The sequence below is a fragment of the Myotis lucifugus genome, unplaced genomic scaffold, assembly GCF_000147115.1.
Source record: "Myotis lucifugus unplaced genomic scaffold, Myoluc2.0 scaffold_39, whole genome shotgun sequence".
NCBI lineage: Eukaryota > Metazoa > Chordata > Mammalia > Chiroptera > Vespertilionidae > Myotis > Myotis lucifugus.
Window position 1 is genome coordinate 4,070,000 of NW_005871087.1, and position 18,467 is coordinate 4,088,466.

Sequence of the window (18,467 nt, forward strand, 5' to 3'; positions counted from 1 at the left end):
GCTGCCTTCAAATTGTATGCCCTCCTGCGAATTTACCTCCCCCAGCCTGGGTTTTCCTATCTGTAAAACGGAGATGATTTAAAAGTACCTTCGGATCAGCTCTAGCTTGTGGAGAGGTCTTCCCCCCCCATCCCCCCCCCCCGCCTCCACATTATGGTTATCCCAAGCAAGAATGACCAACGCGAACCCAGGACTAAGATTTTAGAAGTCAGCGTCCTCCAAAGAGACTCATTGTAAAGCTCCAGCGGCTGCGATGGCACCCAACGCAGCCACGGTCTCCATTCTAGCACCTACCTGGGAGCCTTCCCAGGTATAGACAACCACTCACTCCAGCCCATTCACACGTACTTAACCCTTCCACCCAGGGCCCCAAGAGCAGGCCGCCCTTCAAACTCCCGGGCTACCATTTTCAGCTGGTGCCCGTGGACAGGGCCTTCACTTCTCCAGGCATCTCTTCACTCTCCTGAGAAATGGATGCTAACGTTTTAGGGTGCTGGTTTGGGAAGATCGCACAGCTAAAGGAAAGAACCCGGCCTATATAGTCAGCTGCTGCTTTTATTATTTCCCTCCTTTGGCTGTGGATTCCAGGATGAACTCTTTTTGGGGGGGAGGGAGGTCGGCCTCAAATGAATGGAGAGACGATCCCAGCTGCTCTCTGCTCCCCGGAGAGCCTGCTGGCCTGTGCGCCCCTCACAATCTGTGGGAGGAGGGGGTTCCTCCCGGCCCCTGCGGAGTGGGTAAGCAGTCCTGGGAGACCCGGGCTGGCGGGCCTCCTCGAGATTTCCCTGAACAACGACCCTCCACGGCTGATCTTGCTCTGCCCGGGTCCTGTCAGTTTTCAGAAGCTGCCCCTGACGATCCAGATGGGACTCCCGGGTCAGGGTGCCTTCTCCCGGATCGAGAGCCCTGCGGGGGGGCTTCCGACTATTCACTTCACTTGGTCAACGTCAAGCGTTTAACCTCGTAGGGAGAAGAACAAAACCTGAGCTAAATACCCTATTTTCTGCCTTTGACTGGTAACCGCCGGAAAGGCAGAATCCCAGCGGGAGGCGGGAGGGCGGAGAGGCCTGGGAAAAACAGAATGCTAATGGCAGCCTGCAGGGGGCGGAAGGGGCTCCGGGGTGGGGGCACCCGGCCGCCTCCCTTTGAAATGCACCTTCCCAGCCGCGCTCAAGGGGAGGGCACTGGATTCCCTTCCCTGCTGGAGAAGGAGAAAGAAGCTGATGGAACACTAGGGTCTACTTCTCAGGGTCTAACGGACTCGCTCCAGCTTCCTCCTTCTAGTTCGTGTTGCCTTTGACCTGTTTGCTTCTGGCCTCCCCACGTCAGATTGGACATATCTGGGTTCCTCATTTAATCCCATTATCTAACAAGAAGGGCAAAAAAGTGAGCCCTATGGAAGTGTGATGGTGGGACTAGAAAAGACTGGAGACCTTCCTCTGTGCCAGGTGTTGTTCCAATTGATGTTCTGTATGCTGTTATGGCCTTGGGCATCAGGGACAGAGATGTTAAGGAGCTTACCCAGACCCACAAAACTAATGAAGGAGAGCCTCAAATACATACAATCCTGCCTACAACCTTCACTTTTCTCTTGGGGGGGGGGGGTCTGAAAAGAGAGTTTAAGGGATGATCTTTTTGATATCTATCATGTTGACTTTCCTTCCTTCCTTCCTCCTTTCCCTTTCATTCTCTCATCCTTGGTTATCTCATGGGTTTCATTCCTTCTGCTGAGTAATTCCTCAACCCAGACTTCCCCCTTTCCTCCCTTCTCACACAGGACCTGGATCTGAGATTCCAGCTCCCTGTCATACTGAAGCCTTGGTCAACAGGGTTGGATTCTGTCCACCTGTTGTGTGTACCTCCCGCCCCACCTGTATCCTAAGGGTGCCTTCCGTTTAAACATTAATTTCAAAGGCTCTGCCAGTTCTGATAGCGATGTGCAAGTGGTATGCGTTCTGGATGATATTTCTTCTTGGTTACATGGTGGTCACTCCCATTAGCAGCTGCACTGCAACCCCAGCACTCGCTTTTCTATTTTCCCCTGGGAAAATGTCACCACTGACATACACACAAAAAGCCATGCTATAATGTAAGAACGTGGGGTTAGGAAAGGTCTAAAAGAGATTTTTTAAATCTTAAAAAGTATTAAAAAAAACACAATGAAAATGCCCATTCCATTAACTTATGAAAATCTGTTTCCTTTTCTGTTCACTCCAGTCTTCATGGTTAGAAAGCCTGACACCCAACACTGTCCGTGGGCTATTTCAGCTGTTCTAAAATGTATTAACCCCTTACTTTCAATGAACAGCCGAGCAGCTAAGCGGCAGGCCTTTCAAGGTGCAAAGTAAGCAAGACAGGTGAGCCCAGCATAACTCTTTCATATTTTAATGAGCAACATTTAGCCAAACATTCCCATAATTTACTTTTGAGAGTAATTCACTTTGTTTGCTTCTTGTGGCTTTTCTTGTTATTTATGGGCTCTATGTACTTCCATTAAAATGATGATGATGATGATGATGATGATGATAATCAGTTAAATCCAGGAATTCCTTTGCAGTTTCAAAACTACTTTCATAAAAAATTCTTGATTCTTGTTAAGAAAAGTTCATTTATTTTTTTAAATAAGCAACTTTTGGTATGTTTATTATCTTTCATTCCAGGATTCCCCCACCTCCTCATATTTTAACAGTGAGCAACAATTGCACTCAGCATTCTAAAACTAAGAATTGATAACTAAGATCATTTAAATTGGTCTTTTTTGTTTGGAAAAAAAATACAGTGGATTTAATATAACCCTTCGCCTCACACATTCGTGGGCCTGGTGACTTTTTTTATTTAAGCAGGTGATCAGTCCATTTTAGTGTCACGGTGACATATAAATGCTTATAAAAGTGAAACTGTGCTGATGGGAGTATCTTGCTGTTGTCAGCAGAATCAACATTACTTGTCCTTACCAAAAATGTTTTATCTTATGGGACATTTTCTTTCTTTCTTTCAAGAAAAAAAAGTGAAACTTGAACAACCTTACGGTGATGAAAGCTCCCTCCCCCTTCGGAAAGCACAGTGGAGGTGGCAGATCTGGCCATCAGAGAACAAAGGGCCAAAGAGTGAACCCGAGATGGTGAAATAAAATGTAACGTCAACAAAGAAAAGGCCATAGATAAATAGTAAAAGGACCAACTCACCACAAAAAACCCATTGACGTTTTCCCAGAGTCCAGGCGAAGCGCTGGTGACCGGTTAATGTTGGAATGTTTTCCTAGGGTTAAAAGGAGAACCGGCAGCAAGTCTGCTCAGAGTTTACAAAGTGTTTGAATAACACGGACAGTGTTTGGATAACACATTTTTAGTGGGGGTGAAAATAATAGAATTTACTGGGACATTTATATAGGCCCCCTTGGTTGTGGGGGGGGGGGGCTGGGAGGGATATAAACTATATATCATTGCACTCATCTATAACTCACCACTGTAGTTTTTCCATACATGTATATATGTATTTGATGTGTAATAGTCCTGTAACAGCCAAATGCTTCTCAGTTTTGCTTTTAAAAGAGGAATGCCCTCACAGTAGTTACCTTTAAGGGAGGTGGGTTGGGGAGGGGGAGTAAAGAGTTCACCTGGCCAGGTTGGTGCAATCCACTTTGTGCTATCAGGGTGAGACAGTGGCATAAGTTGGGATTCTTGCTTGAGACAACAGCAGAGATTCTTAATGGGCTCACACACAGGCATGGCCTTGGCCTCATTGTAGCCCCCAGAGGGTCCTGCTTGCTCCATCCCAGGCTGAGAGGTGCACGATGTGAGTTAATCCAGCCAGCATTTGGGTCTGGGGCTCCAAGGGGTCTCCCCGTTTCCTCCGCAGTGTTGATGTTTTTGTTCAATGTATTCCACTACACTGTCAGTGGAGCCACATAAAACCAGGCACCTTTCCATAAATGTCTCATTTGGATTTCATGAAGCTTGGGGTGTAATTGAAATCAAACAGCAAACGGGCTGGAGGGCCCTGTGTTTTGCCCACCCAGTCTAAGGAGGGTGCTGCACGCCTGACACGTTCCCTGAAGCCACTGCCTTCCATTTCTTTTCTATTTCTCTTCTGGAAAAGAGTGTTGGGTTTTTTGTTGTTGTTGTTGTTGTTGTTGTTGTTGTTTTGGAACACATGAACATAATGTTCATGTCTCTTTCCTTGGTTATAAGTAAAACTGAGCCAGCCAAAGGAGAGCCCATTCCAAGGAGGAGAGCATAGATTTGCTCACCTACAACTCCGTAGGCACTGAGACTTGTATATCCTATCTGTAATGATTCAAATGTAATTAGTTAATTAACACAGAAGAACCGTTAAATGAGATTTCTTTATCTTGATGCAGTCAGAAAAAAATCTTTAGCTGAAACAGTCCTTTTCATTATGTTTTTTTAAAGGTATTTGTAATATCTGCCTATAAAGTGTGATCTAAATCATGCATATATTTTTCATGTTCTGAAAAGCCTGAGTTCCTGGACAGTTTTGTAGAGCCTGCATGTTGATTCTTTCTCGTTGTTTCTCCATCTGTGAAATGGGTTGAAGTTTGAGTGAATCAATAGATGTGTTGGCAAGGCGAGGAGAGAGAAGCTGCAGCTACTTGCCCCAATAATCAGCACGAGTCCCCATTACACATAGCATGTGGGTATATGTTGAATCAGGAGGTAGCGCCGGGACCCATGCGCTTTCAAGAGCTTGCTCCAGGGCTGGAATAAAACCAGCGCTTTCTGATGTGGCGCGGGGGACAGCTGGCCCGCGTTATGTGCGCCAGAGCGGGTCGGAGCGGTGCCTGTTGCCTGCGATGGCGCTTTGCCACGCGCAGCGCTTCCCTGGCCGCCTCGAAAGCAATTTGAAGGAACACCGAGGCCCGCTTTCTCGCTGCGACAAAGCGCTCCACGGCTATCCACCCCAGGCCACCCTACCTCCAAATAATGGACGTTGGAACGCACCCCTACTTTCTCAGCGAACACCCCGAAGCTCCAGGGTAACGTGGGGGAGCCTACGAGTGGTTTCCAGGATCCCCTAGCCCCGGTCTACGTCGCCAAGCCACCCCAGCCGCGCGCCCCCTTCCTTTCCTGGCTCTGGCGTCCCACTCGCGGAATCTCCACTTTGAAAAATCACAGTCTACAGAAGCACAAAGGATTTCAAAGTACAATTCATCCAGCTTTCCTTGTGTCCAAATACAGCCAAAACCCGGGGGCGGGGGGGGGGGGGAGTGGACGGTGGGAAATCAGCGCAGAGAGCCACGTCCAACCTGAACGAGGCTTGTGGGACGAAATGCTCGGAGCGCAGGGCTGCGCGCTCGGGGACAGCTTTGCTGAGGTCTGCGCCCGGGCTGCTCGGCCCGGGGACTCGGAGGTCCTTGCGCCGACCCACCCGTGTAAGCTCTCTCCCCCTGGCTGCGCCGTGACCCGGAAAACCTGCGCGCGCTCTCGCTTCTCACCCCCGCGAAAAACTGGTCGAAGCCCAGAAGCAGCCGAGTTGCCTTAAGGACCAACCGTCTGGCTCCCTAACCCAGGCGCGCCGACGTTGGCGCGGCTGTGGTGTGAACCTAGGCTCCAGCCGTTCTGCCCCGGCGTGCGGGACCTCATCCAACCCGCGGCCGCCTCATCTGTTGTGGGCGCAGAGTTTCCCGTGAGATCGTGTTCGGTTGGGGAAGCAGAGTCCCGACATCTCAGCCGGAAAATGCGCTCCCAGAGCGATTACAAGCAGCGGCTGTGATTGCTTACTAACGGCGAACATTCAGGCTTCTCCATATCCGCAAGGAAACGTGCCCCATCCCCCGTAATAATAACACAATATCTAGGATGGCACCGCTCCTGACTCTACGGTCTGCGGAAACTCAGGGGAGAAGCAGGCAGCTAGGGCCAAAGGGCTTCATTCAGTTTCAAACTGATTGTGTCACTAATTATTCTACCTTCCCTGTTGCGCCGCGGAGGAGAGGCGCGGGGTATCGTCACCGCGGGGCCGCTGGCGAACCTTTGTTTCGCCGCGTCAGGCCCAGCGGAAGACGGGGTGGGGGCAGGGTCTGGGATCCAGGGGAACTGAGCGGCTTGGACTTTGAATCGTGGTGGGTAAGTGACGGCCGCCTGAAGGCACGCGTGTTGGCGTGGGGATGAGGGTGTTCCCAGTCTCCCTCCCCACCGCGGCTCCTGGTTCAGAAGCTGAGCGCTTTGGTTCTCCAGGATGGCAGTGTGCGCCCGCCGTCCCTGACCCCCAAAACCCAGCGCGAGGTTCCTCCCACAGATCCTTCCCACTGCGCGAAAGGATGGGGCCAAACAAAAGTGATCCGAGTGTGCCGACGGCCTGGGAGTCTTCCTCAATCGGGAGGAAAGTGTACCTGAAGTTACAGCCCCTGAGAAGGAAGGAGAATTCGCTAGGCCCTCTCTCCAACTCTCCAGATTCTCACCCTCAGGGACAGGGGCCTCCCAGCAAGCCAACTTGCAGAGCCTGCTCCCTCCCGGCCTCTAAAACCCGCATTTTTCTCTCCGAGAGCTGGGGTGACGTCTGTGCCAAAGAGTGGACCCCGCTACGGAGACCCCAAACCCTGTTCCCCTAAACTCCAGCGAAATACAGACATCAGAATTGATTCTCGCAGCAGGGCAGAGTCTCAGAAAAAAAAAAAAGAAAGAAAAAAAAAATCAGACCCAAGGAAAAGAAAGTCGCAGGCGACTTGATCCAATTAGTAGATGCCTAATTGAATTAGTGTCACCTCCATCAGCCAATAGGAGGGTCCCGGGGCTGTGGGGCCGCGAAACCCCTCCCTGGCAGCACATATATAAAGCAGCCAATGACAGCCTGCAAGTTTCCAAAGTGGTCAACTTGACCGGTAGCTCGGCAGTCGCCAAGGGCAGAGAGGCTAGCGCCGGTGGGTGGATGGGAACAGAGAGCCAAGTCCTCCTCTTACTGGGTGCGAGTGGGGGAGGAGCCTGGGGGTCCGGAGAGGCTAGCAGGACGGCTAAGAAAACGAGAGTGCGTCTCCATCAGTTCTCACCTCCTGCCTGGCGAGCTCGGCGCGCTTTCCTTGCGGAAAGGACGCTGGGTTGCGTCCGCGCGGGGGTGCCTTAGCCGCCCCCGTGTCGCCAGGTGGGCAGCCCCGACACCGGAGGAAGGGGAAGTTACCTTCCCCTCGGAAGAGGGCGCTGGCTCCCCCATCCAGCCTTTATAATAAGGCCGCAGGAGGAGAGGCAGCCTTGCCGTCTGCGCTCCGTAAAGCATGCAGTTAGGGGAGCAGCTTTTGGTGAGCTCGGTGAACCTGCCCGGCGCGCACTTCTACCCGCTGGAGAGCGCGCGGGGCGGCGGGGGCGGGCCCGCCGGCCACCTCCCCGGCGCGACCCCCTCGCCCCAGAGGCTGGACTTAGACAAAGCGCCGAAGAAGTTCTCGGGCAGCCTCTCGTGCGAGGCGGGGAGCGGGGAACCCGCAGCTGCCAGCGCGGGGGCCCCCGCGGTCATGCTCAGTGACGCCGACGCCGGGGACGCCTTCGCCAGCACCGCGGCAGTGGCCAAGCCAGGGCCCCCGGACGGCCGCAAGGGCTCCCCCTGCGGGGAAGAGGAGCTCCCCTCCGCCGCCACTGCAGCCGCCACCGCCGCGGCCGCCGCCACCGCGCGCTACTCCATGGACAGCCTGAGCTCGGAGCGCTACTACCTCCAGTCCCCCGGGCCGCAGGGCTCCGAGCTGGCCGCGCCCTGCTCGCTCTTCCCGTACCAGGCGGCAGCCGGGGCGCCCCACGGACCTGTGTACCCGGCTCCCAACGGGGCGCGCTACCCCTATGGCTCCATGCTGCCCTCCGGCGGCTTCCCCGCCACCGTGTGCCCACCCGGGAGGGCGCAGTTCGGCCCGGGAGCCGGCGCCGGCGGCGGCGCGGGCACCAGCGGCGGCGGGGGAGGTGGCCCGGGCGCCTATCAGTACAGTCAGGGGGCTCCCCTCTACGGGCCGTACCCCGGGGCAGCAGCCGCGGGTTCGTGCGGAGGATGGGGGAGCTTGGAGGTTTCTGGTTCCAGTTTACGTGCTCACGTCTACCTATGCAACCGGCCTCTGTGGCTCAAGTTCCACCGCCACCAAACCGAGATGATCATTACGAAACAGGGCAGGTGAGCACAGCGCGGAGGGGGCGCGGGGCGCCGGGTGGGCAGTGACCGTGTGGCCCGGAGGAAGGCGGGGGATGCACTTTGCTTTGCTTGGAAAGTGTTTTTTCCGTGCGCAGTAAGTGGAGACGCTGCGTCTCCAATTCCTCGTCCCTCCCCTATACTCACGGGCGGTCCGCGCCGGGTGTACTGTTACGGCTGCCTCCTCCCTCCCGTTACCCTTACCTGGATGGAGGAAGAGGAGGGGGAGGCGGAAATGGAAATTGAAGCTTGTCCACAAAGCGTGGATTTACTAGATGTGCCTGCTCGGCGACATGCTGCTCCCTGCTAGCCCGAGAGGAACTGGGGGGGGGGGGGGGGCGGGTGGGTTGCCCCCCTGAGCGCAGTAGATGAGCTCCCGCAGTTTTAGGCGCCAGGGTCTCCATGGGGCGCCTCCGGAGGATGGACGTGAGGACCGGGGCGCTGGCATCGGAGGCTTGGCCCGGGTGGTTGGTTAGGCAGGTCTGGGAGCCAGGCCTGGCTGGGGTCCGGGGGTGAGAAAGTTCTGATGCACATCCAATTGCTAACAGTGATTACTTCTGCGGAAAGTGAGGGGCGGAGGGAGAGGGACTCTCAAAGGGACTTGCAGCCTTGCCAGTGGAATTGGAAAAAGACATTTTTCACATCATGGAAGAAAAATGAACGAGCACCTTAAAAAGTCGAGAACTTGAGTGGGGAGAGGACACAGAAGCGCGTGACTTGGGGGCCAATTATTTTGGACAAGGGGTGTTCAAAGAGTGGCCAACTCAAAACTATTTGGCATAGTAAGGGCCACTTTCCCGGCGTTCTGTTCATTCTGTAGATTTCCAAACGCCGCGCTCCGACCCTCCCCCAGGTGCCCGCGATACTGGCCAGCACGGGCCTGCCCTCGGGTGATTAAACCGCTTCTCCTGGCTCTGTTCCCTCGCACAGGCGCATGTTTCCTTTCTTGAGCTTCAACATAAACGGACTCAATCCTGCCGCCCACTACAACGTGTTCGTGGAGGTGGTGCTGGCCGACCCCAACCACTGGCGCTTCCAGGGGGGCAAGTGGGTGACCTGCGGCAAAGCCGACAATAACATGCAGGGTGAGGAGAGAGGAGGCCCTGGCAGGGGCGGGGGGTGGGGGGGGGGTGGGGAGCAGGTGGGGAACCCCTGACACAAGCGTTTCCCCCCCCCCACTGGAACCTAGAGATGTGAGCATGAGTTCCTTGTCTTGAGTGTTTGGCTGAAGGAGAGAATTGCTAAGTCAGATTTCTTGCTTTCCAATATACAGAGCTTTAACCATCACCCTACTGCAGCCCCCGATTTCCACGTTTGAGGAAGGAATTGTCATAAACTCTCCGGGTGTCAAGGGCTCCTGGCATCCTGATTTCCACCTGAGAAAGCCTTCCCCGGGTGGAATCCCACCCATAAAAAATGCAACCATTTCCATCAGATGTTGCCCTTCGAGCTTTCCCTGAGCTACACGAGGCCTCCCCTGTTGCCTCCATTTTTATATGCTGAGGTCCTGTTAAGATGAGCACCTTGTCAAGGAAGGCCTGGAGGCACAGGGGCTCCGGAGGGGATGTGGTGGGATGTACCAGTGGAGTCTAATGGTCTCCATTGGCCTTTCTAAGCAGCTCGTGCTGGGGAGATTGGTGCTGTAAGTCCTGCTCTTAAACCTGGCCCATAGATAACAGGACAACCCTCCCTCCTCCGCTCCATTTGTAAACAGCCCTCTAGGCTTAGGTTCTGTGTTTTGTTTCATTTTCTCTTAGGCAACAAAATGTACGTCCACCCAGAGTCTCCTAATACTGGTTCCCACTGGATGAGACAGGAGATTTCCTTTGGGAAATTAAAACTCACCAATAACAAAGGCGCCAATAACAACAACACTCAGGTAGGGTGACAGGAGGGGATGTCTTCTGGCTGGTGATCTCTTTTCTAACAAGTTCCCTGACTCTTCACTGGTTTTACCTGTTTACTCGCCTATTTCTAAGCTTTTTTTTTTCTTTTGACCTTGTCATTCTCACTTTCACACTGGATTTCCATAACAGTGAGTTGACTATTAGGAACAGAAATACTGAAATCTTTGGGGGACTTAGGAAATCAAGAGGAAAGTGCTTTCGAAACATGCACATCCAGCTATGTTTTGTTACAAAAGTGGCAATGATAAGATCTTAAAAATGGCAATAGAAAAAAGGTAGCTGTTGTTGGGGAGCGAGCGGGAGTCCCATTCCAAAATATGTAGTTTGTTAACGTCTACTTTTGTTGAACCTTGAAGAGACTGTTTCGATTTGGCCACTCTATTCCTGTACCACTTCCAGATGATAGTCCTACAGTCTTTACACAAGTACCAACCACGACTGCACATTGTTGAAGTTACAGAGGATGGCGTGGAGGACTTGAATGAGCCCTCAAAGACTCAGACCTTTACCTTCTCAGAAACGCAGTTCATTGCCGTGACGGCCTACCAAAACACCGACGTGAGTGTCCCAAACGTCCCAAGACTCTGGCAAGCTAGGCCCCGTGTGCTAAAGCACTCAACAACTATTTTTCTCCCCCATCCAGATAACGCAACTAAAGATTGATCACAACCCCTTTGCAAAAGGCTTCAGGGACAACTACGATTCGTAAGTGCTGCTTTGGTCCATGCTTGCGTGTCACCTTGGAACAGGACACTCATAATCAGACACTTTCCTAAGAACATATTCTGGGAAAAGCTTTCATATTTGAGATTTTCTGGTTTTATTTTTACCTTTTTTTTTTTTTCTGCCTGGACTAACCTTGTTTTAGAATTTTCACAGAAGGCTTTTGTTAATTTCTAAAGAAATGTAAAGGACTTTAAAATGGGGAGCATTTTTCTTTTTAACATTTGAGTGGAGATTTGACATTTTCATAATCTGCATTTACATATCTTTCCATGTAATCCCAAATTTTTGACCCTCTCAGGAGCAAGTATTACTACCCCCCCCTTTTTTCTTTTACATAAGAAAAACCTGACCCTAAGAGGATGTAATTTTCACATCAACAGCAAGGCTCTGCAAATGCCTTTTAAATGTGGCATTCCTCCCAATCACACTGACAAGGGAGAATTGTTGCTCTGAATTCCTCAAATCCTAGGATCTGCAAAGGTGGACTTCCTATAGTTTAAATACTTAATACCTGGAAGGGAACTTTTTCTTACATGGTGGGGAAATTTCCCCCTGGAGCCAAGAGTCCAAGTTCAGATGGGCCAGGGCATCTCCTACCTCTGTCCCTCCACACCAGCAGACCAGTGCGTTTTCATTTCTGGGAATTTGGTTTGTTTGGGGACAACATTAGGGTTGTTGTTTTTTTAAGTGTTTTTCTTTATATTGTAGCATGTACACCGCTTCAGAAAATGACAGGTTAACTCCATCTCCCACGGATTCTCCTAGATCCCATCAGATTGTCCCTGGAGGTCGGTACGGCGTCCAGTCCTTCTTCCCGGAGCCCTTTGTCAACACTTTACCTCAAGCCCGATATTATAACGGCGAGAGAACCGTGCCACAGACCAACGGCCTCCTTTCACCCCAACAGAACGAAGAGGTGGCCAACCCTCCCCAGCGGTGGCTTGTCACGCCTGTCCAGCAACCCGGGACCAACAAACTAGACATCGGTTCCTATGAGTCTGAATATACGTCCAGCACCTTGCTCCCCTATGGCATTAAATCCTTGCCCCTGCAGACATCCCATGCCCTGGGGTATTACCCTGACCCAGCCTTCCCTGCAATGGCAGGGTGGGGAGGTCGAGGTTCCTATCAGAGGAAGATGGCCGCTGGACTCCCATGGACCTCCAGAACCAGCCCCCCTGTGTTCTCTGAAGATCAGCTCTCCAAGGAGAAAGTCAAAGAAGAAATGAGCTCTTCTTGGATAGAGACTCCCCCTTCCATCAAGTCTCTGGATTCCAACGATTCGGGGGTGTACACCAGCGCTTGTAAGCGAAGGCGGCTGTCTCCCAGCTCCTCTAGCAATGAAAATTCTCCCTCCATAAAGTGTGAGGACATGAACGCCGAAGAATACAGTAAAGACACCTCAAAAGGCATGGGGGGATATTATGCTTTTTACACAACTCCCTAAAGAGTGGTTTTGACCTCATCAAAATGAGCTAAGTTTTTGCAGATGAACTTGGTGGTGTTTTTTGTTGTCTCCTTTGCCTAGGTTGCCAAAAAGATGTTTGCCTTCCACCTTGATGCATCCTGTTCTGTGCAATTCTCTAAAAGAAGGTGCCAAAGCTTTTTGATTGCTGCAGGTAATGGAAACAAGCCTAGCATTTTATCTTTTTCTTTCTGAAATACAGTTAATGGAGGACTTGGAAGGGTTTTAAAATTTGAAGGTCATTCAAGGTTCTGGATTTATTTATTGGAAACACTAAACATTCAGAGAATGGGGCTGTGAAGATGGAGTGCTGAGCGCTATCCAATGAGTTGAAAGCTTTGGTTCTTATTTCTGTTTTTTTAAATCTGTGAGCATATAGAAGCCCAGAATCGGTAAGGTATTTTGCTTCTAGAAGAGAAGGGCTGGTCCTTAAGCTTCAACAGGGGACTTTTTGCTGTTACCTTCTGCTAGGGTCAAAAGATGTTAGGCCTGGGAGGCAAGAAAAACTTTTGTAAAAGAAGGTATTGGTCTTACTGACTTGGATTCCTCCCAGGCTTTCAGCACAAGCCATGTCTGCCCTGGTTCAGGATCGCCTCGCTGGCTAGGCCTCTGCTGTGTGCCCGGGTGGCTCATAAGACTCAGGAGAGGACAAGGGAGGGAGTCACCCCCCCCCCCCAAACTAAAGAAAAAAAGAATGAACGAAAAAGAAAAATTTTAAGTGTACAGTTTGTGTGCTTAGATACACTGTAGAATAATGTGGAATATATTGTACAAATAGTCTACCTGTGTGTCTGAGATGATGTAAAATCGGTGCTTTGGCTTTTGTACAGAATGTGCAGATCACCTGGCAACAGCTGCAGAGGCGGGGGGGTCGTTTCTCTCCTCATCCCAGCCGAATTGGGGAATGTTCTGTTTACTTTTTAGATAGTTAAGAATGTATTCAACTACTCTCTACTTAACTTGAACCGTGTCTAAGGGAAACTCCTATTTCGTCCTCTTCCTTCGCCACCCCCCACTACCCAACTTGGTAATGTGAAGAAAGTAAAACCCGACGCCACAGCTCCTGTAGGCTTTTTAGAGACCTTGGATTTTCATGTACAGTCCTAGTCATTTTTTAATAAATGTGGTTCATTAAGGGAGCAGGCATACCTCTGTCTTCTGTACTATGGGTTTTCATCTGAAGATCTTAATTTTGCTTTTGCCTTTCACCCTTCTCCCGAGTGAACACTGCTTCACCAACCCCTCTCCCTGCCATGGAAGGCTCTGGAATCTCTAAGTGGACACTGTAGTCATGAGGGGTGGGGGTGGGATGCTTTTTATTTTTATATATTATTTTATCCTCGAATATGAATGGGGTTATTTCCTCACCCCTCTGGGAAGTCTGGACAATGGGTATGGGGGCTGGGGGGTGGGGGTTGCCCAGATGCAAGACTGCCTACACCAGGGCTAATTCAACCCTGGAAAACCTCGTGCCCTGGGCGTCCGGGCTCTGGGCACGTTCCTAGGCGTACTTGGGGCCACCCGTCCCTGACCCACATGGGCTCCCTGGGAACCCCCGAGGCCCTTTGAGCGCCCACGAGTTCCGGGTAAACGAGGAGCGGCGCGGAGCTGGCCGCCCACAGCTCAGCTCCTGCTCCCACCTGCGGCTTGTGCGCGGAGCCCGGGGCTGCGCTCCTCGGCGGCTGCCGGCCTGGCCCGGGGCCCTCTGCGGGCGGCCAGACTCGCCGGGTGACACTGGGGCCGCGGGGCGCGACGCCTCCACACGAGGATTCCAGTCCCCCCGCCCCTCTGCGTTTAGCTCCGTGTATTTGGCGCTCTCCTTCCCCCAGGAGGGCGGAGGCTGCCCCATCCCCCTGGCTGAGCCCTGGATCCGCCAAAGAGTTAAACCGAGGATGGGGCGGAGGGCCCTTTGTCCCCCGGCCAGACGTCCCGCCAGGTTTATCAGCAGACAGCTGCAGGCCCCGCTGGCAAACCTTTCCCGCCCCCTCCCGACCCTCCCGGGGTAAAGGTCTGGCCGGGAGGGTCCTTCTGCTGACTGCGGCGCGGAAATGCAGCTGCTAAGAGGATTAGCTGCTGGGAGGCGAGCCATCCGCCGGGCCCTCCTCCCCTTCCGCGTCCAATTAAGGCCGCGGGGAGCTCGGACCTCGCCGCTCCCCAGGTTCCCGTCCCCTCCATCCTCCCAGGGCCCAAGTTCCTCCCGCGCCGCCGCCGGTGACCTTGGGAGCCCAGACTCCAGCGCCGCGTCTCCGACCGACCGACCGTGCAGGTTCAAAACGCGTGGTCAAAGCCGCCCTGAATCTTACCTGAGCTGGAAGCGAAAGCCTTGACGTTTGGTTTATGTATATTTATTCTTTTTGTTGTTGTTTACAAGCAAGGCTATTTATTGTGCGTTCACTACAAAGTGCATTTCACATGACACTCCTGCTACCACTTGGAACACAGGCATCCTTCTAGTATCACTAAAATGAAAAATGATCTCAAAGATTGGGGGGGGGGGGAAGCTAACTAACAGTGAACTTAAGACAACTGAGTCATGTTTGTATTTTTGATGACATTCAGACCCTAACCTGGTCATCGCCCCTCCCCCCTCCGATCCCCAAGGCACCAGCGGGTGCTGGGAGATGCTGAGGAATTTCCACGCGGCGCCCTCCTGCTCTGCCCTCCCGAAAGCCCGACGCTGCCCGTCACCGCCGGGATGAGGCCGGCGCTGGCCCCCGTCTATGGCGGATCCTGTATATTTTTGCACCGCACAGTGAAAAGCACCTGGTACTTGTGAAAAGTCCCTCCCCGTGTTTAATAGAAACGTTCGTGGCTGAGTGGCCCCAATTAACACCTTGTGATAAGGCATTCCTAAGATGGAGTGTCAGACACCAAATTGTGAAGAGATGTATCTAATTAATCCTCCTAGGATGACACCGATAAACAAGCCTCGATTTAAATAAAGATCAAGGGCGCGGCGCCCGGTTTGTTTACATTCCCCGGCCGGGCCCCCGCGTCTGCACCCGCGCAGCTCGGAGACCTCGGCTGGGGGGTCGGCTGACTCGCCAGGGCTCGCTTGGCCTCCGTGGCTGCCCCAGACAAAAATACACGAAAACCAGTAAATGCGCCGCGAGGAAAGAGGGGAACGAAATGCCCAAAGGACCCGACCCTAAGTTGGAAATGCTATTTGCCCTTTCCCAACACGTGTCCTTTACATCGCCACTTTGGGTTGTTAGGGTTAAAAAAAAATCCACACCCCGCCCTTGGAAATCTTTTTTGCTTTGGGGAGAACTGTAAGCCGGACCTTCCTCCAACTCCCTACCCGCCTCGGCATGAGCTAGCCACCCCCACCCCGCCAGGGTCCCAGGATCCCCGCCCCCAGGGCGCTGAAGCTGAGAATTGCTGGGATGTAGGGCAGCCCTCCTGGGATGGGCGGGGAACCGCCCCTTGGGACAGGCCGGAACCCTTCGGCGGGAAATCGGGGAAGGGGGGAGGGGCCCCCCCCAGCGGCCCCGGGTCCCCAGTCTGAACCGGGGCCGAATTTGGGAGCCGGGGGGAGGCTGCGGCGACGCCTCTTCTCCGCTCCGCAGTGGAGCGTGTGCAGGTTCCAGGTCAGCGTTTGGTCCTAGCGCCCTTCCTTCGCAGACTCCGCGGATCAGCTTTAAACCTGCAGTCCCTCCCTTCCTTCCGAAGCAAAGGGGGGGGGGGGGTGATCAGGTTATTGACAAATTATGCAGGTGTCATGGAAACGCTCTGCATAAACACATTCCCGCGCCTCTCTTGATTTTAATCGAAATTGAGCCCCAGTGGAGATAAAAATTAAAATAATTCATTTTCCACTCCCCTTTCCCGCCGACACCCCCGATGTCCCCCACTATACTGCACGCAGACTCCAAAAGTTTGGTTTTCTCGGAGGCTCTTTTAAAAAGCAGCTGGCAAAACTATGTTGGTGAGCCCGGCTGAGTCCCGTTCTGTGGCGTCCCCATCCTTCCACTTTAGACTTTCTAGTACGCAAGCCCCGCAGGTCCAGCTTGGGGGACTCGAACCCGAGGAATCCATCCACCTGCGCCTGTCTCCGTCCGGGGTCGGGCTCCCTCCTGCGACTTGCAGAAACCTGGGCCTGGCGCATACATTTGGGGTTCTCTGGAGTTCCCGCCCGCGCGCACCCGGCACGGAGTTCCTCTTCACCCCGCGCAGGACCTGAGCGGTTCGTATCAGCCAGAAGTTAAACTTTATTTAAAAAAAAAAATAGGGACTCTGATCTGGGTGACCACCGAATTTCTCCTTATTACGGCTTAAAGGGGAAGTAAACTTCTCCTGGCCATCCATTTATGCCTCTCCCCCCTTTCTCCATCGGCCCTAGTTACCCTTTCGCGTCGCGGAGGGCGCGCATCGAGTTTGCCAGGGCAAGGATTTGGCTGCGCCAGGTACGCAGCAGGCCCTCAGCGACGGTCCCCCCAAGATCCCAGCTTCTGCTGGTCCCAGACCGCGGGCGAAGCGGGGCATCGCTGCTTATTTGGGGCAGCAGGGCGTGCACCCCCAACTTTAACCCCACCCCGCCCCCCCATTCCCGGCTCCTTAAAAATCCCGAAACTTCCTTCTACAAGCTCTTGTGGCGGCAGCAAGGCTCGACAGTAACTTCTGTCGTTTAGGCTCGACTCAGCTTCCCCTGCGCTGTGGGCGGGACGGAGGACCCCGCGACTTGCCCGTGGCCTTGGGACTCGGGCAGTCCCGGCGCGGGGCTGCAGTCGGGCGTCTCCTCTGGCCGGCGAGCAGCCTTCGCCATCTGGTGGCCAGAACGAGTAAGGCTCTCCCCAGCCGTTCCACGCTCGTCTGGTCCTGAAATAAGTCTCTGCTTCATCCCACTCCCTTGTTCCTTTCTAAAGCTTCCCCTCGTTTGGGGAGGAGCCGGGTTGGGAATTCTAAGACTTCAAGTTCTAGTCTCCGAGGCCGGTACTAGCTGCAATTGCTCCAGGCTTCTTGGGCCAGTTCCTCACCCGTGATGTGTTGATTGGAAGTACAGTGGGGCCTTGACTTAGGAGTGCCCCGACTAACGAGTTTTTCGAGATACGAGCCGTCTCTCTCGGCCTATTTTTTGCTTTGAGTTTCGAGCTAAAATTCCGGTTACAAGCCAGCTTCAGATACCCCACCGCTAGTTGGCGCAGCAAACGACACAGTGAACGCCACAACATCAGCCCAGCATCACGTGTCTCACTCGTTCACTTTTTGATTTGACATACGAGTAATTTGAGTTACGAGCTCGGCCACGGAACGAATTAAACTCGTAAGTCAAGGCCCACTGTAGTATCCGGGAGGAAGAAACGAGATCATAAACTTAACTGTGTTGTAAGTTGAGTAGCTCCAAGTATTAATAGGCATTATTAATTACTACTTTTATAACATGATTTGTGGAGCATTGGCTGATGGAAGATTTTTTATTCATTAAAAAAATGACAAAATTTTAAATATACAGGAAAGTAGGGAGCAACGGTCCCCCATGTAGCTGTCTTCCAGCTACAACAACCAACAATCATGGCCACTCTTGTTTCATTGCATAATCCCACCCCCTTCTTTCCACCACAAATCACAAAAATGCCTAATCCATCTAATCCATTTATTTCCATGGATAGCCCTAAAAAAATATTTCAAAAATATACACTTGCATATACATTTTAAGTATTCAGATATTTAAAAATACATAAAGTTTTTGTTGTTTTTCTTGTTTGTTTTACAGTTGGTTTGTTTGGATCAAGTCCCACACTTCTGGTTGGTTCTCTGAATCTGGACATCTTCCTGTTGCTCCCCTTCTATTTTTCCAGCAATTTATTAAAGATGTCTGAGCATTTATTCTGTCTAGTTTTCCAAGTTCTGGATTTTGCTGATTGCATTTCTATAGTGATAATAAACATCACCCTCTGACCCTTGTATTCCCCACAAAGTGGTAATTAGATATGAAGACTTGACCTGACTCAGATTCTATGTTTTGGGCAATGATATTCATACATAGCTGGCAGTCTTCCATCAGGAGGCCCATGATGTCTGGTTTGTCTCTTCTTGGAACATGCCATTGTGCATTGATGGTTGTCAACTAGATCCATTATTTCATTAGGGACTTGACAAAGAAGGTAAATTTCAGTGCAGCTATTATTATCAACACACTCATGAGAAAGTGTACTCAATGACACTTGGTTTCTTAACATTTTTTTCACCTTATTGAGATGTAATTGACATAACATGTGTAATATACAGAGAGATATGTCAATTTCCACTTG

General features: G+C 52.2%; 1 protein-coding gene across 2 annotated transcripts; it reads left to right on the forward strand.

Moving 5' to 3' along the window:
• The first annotated feature begins 6,814 nt into the window (after positions 1 to 6,814).
• Positions 6,815 to 13,355, forward strand: EOMES (eomesodermin). Of its 2 annotated transcripts, none has more exons than XM_006087599.1 (6): positions 6,815 to 8,103; positions 9,049 to 9,203; positions 9,876 to 9,997; positions 10,425 to 10,583; positions 10,669 to 10,730; positions 11,460 to 13,355. In XM_006087599.1, the coding sequence occupies exons 1-6, from the start codon at positions 7,229 to 7,231 to the stop codon at positions 12,196 to 12,198; spliced, it is 2,112 nt and encodes a 703-aa protein (XP_006087661.1). In that variant the 5' UTR covers positions 6,815 to 7,228; the 3' UTR covers positions 12,199 to 13,355. The 2 variants fall into 2 exon arrangements, with proteins under 2 accessions (XP_006087661.1, XP_006087662.1); XM_006087600.1 differs by having other exon boundaries at positions 11,517 to 13,355.
• Positions 13,356 to 18,467: the final 5,112 nt, after the last annotated feature.

Bases quoted from the DNA above. Each gene is read 5' to 3' on its own strand.
- EOMES (XM_006087599.1), top strand. From the start codon at position 7,229: ATGCAGTTAGGGGAGCAGCTTTTGGTGAGCTCGGTGAACCTGCCCGGC. The intron at 9,204-9,875 runs GTGAGGAGAGAG...ATTTTCTCTTAG, and splicing joins AGCCGACAATAACATGCAGG to GCAACAAAATGTACGTCCAC. The intron at 10,584-10,668 runs GTGAGTGTCCCA...TCCCCCATCCAG, and splicing joins CGGCCTACCAAAACACCGAC to ATAACGCAACTAAAGATTGA.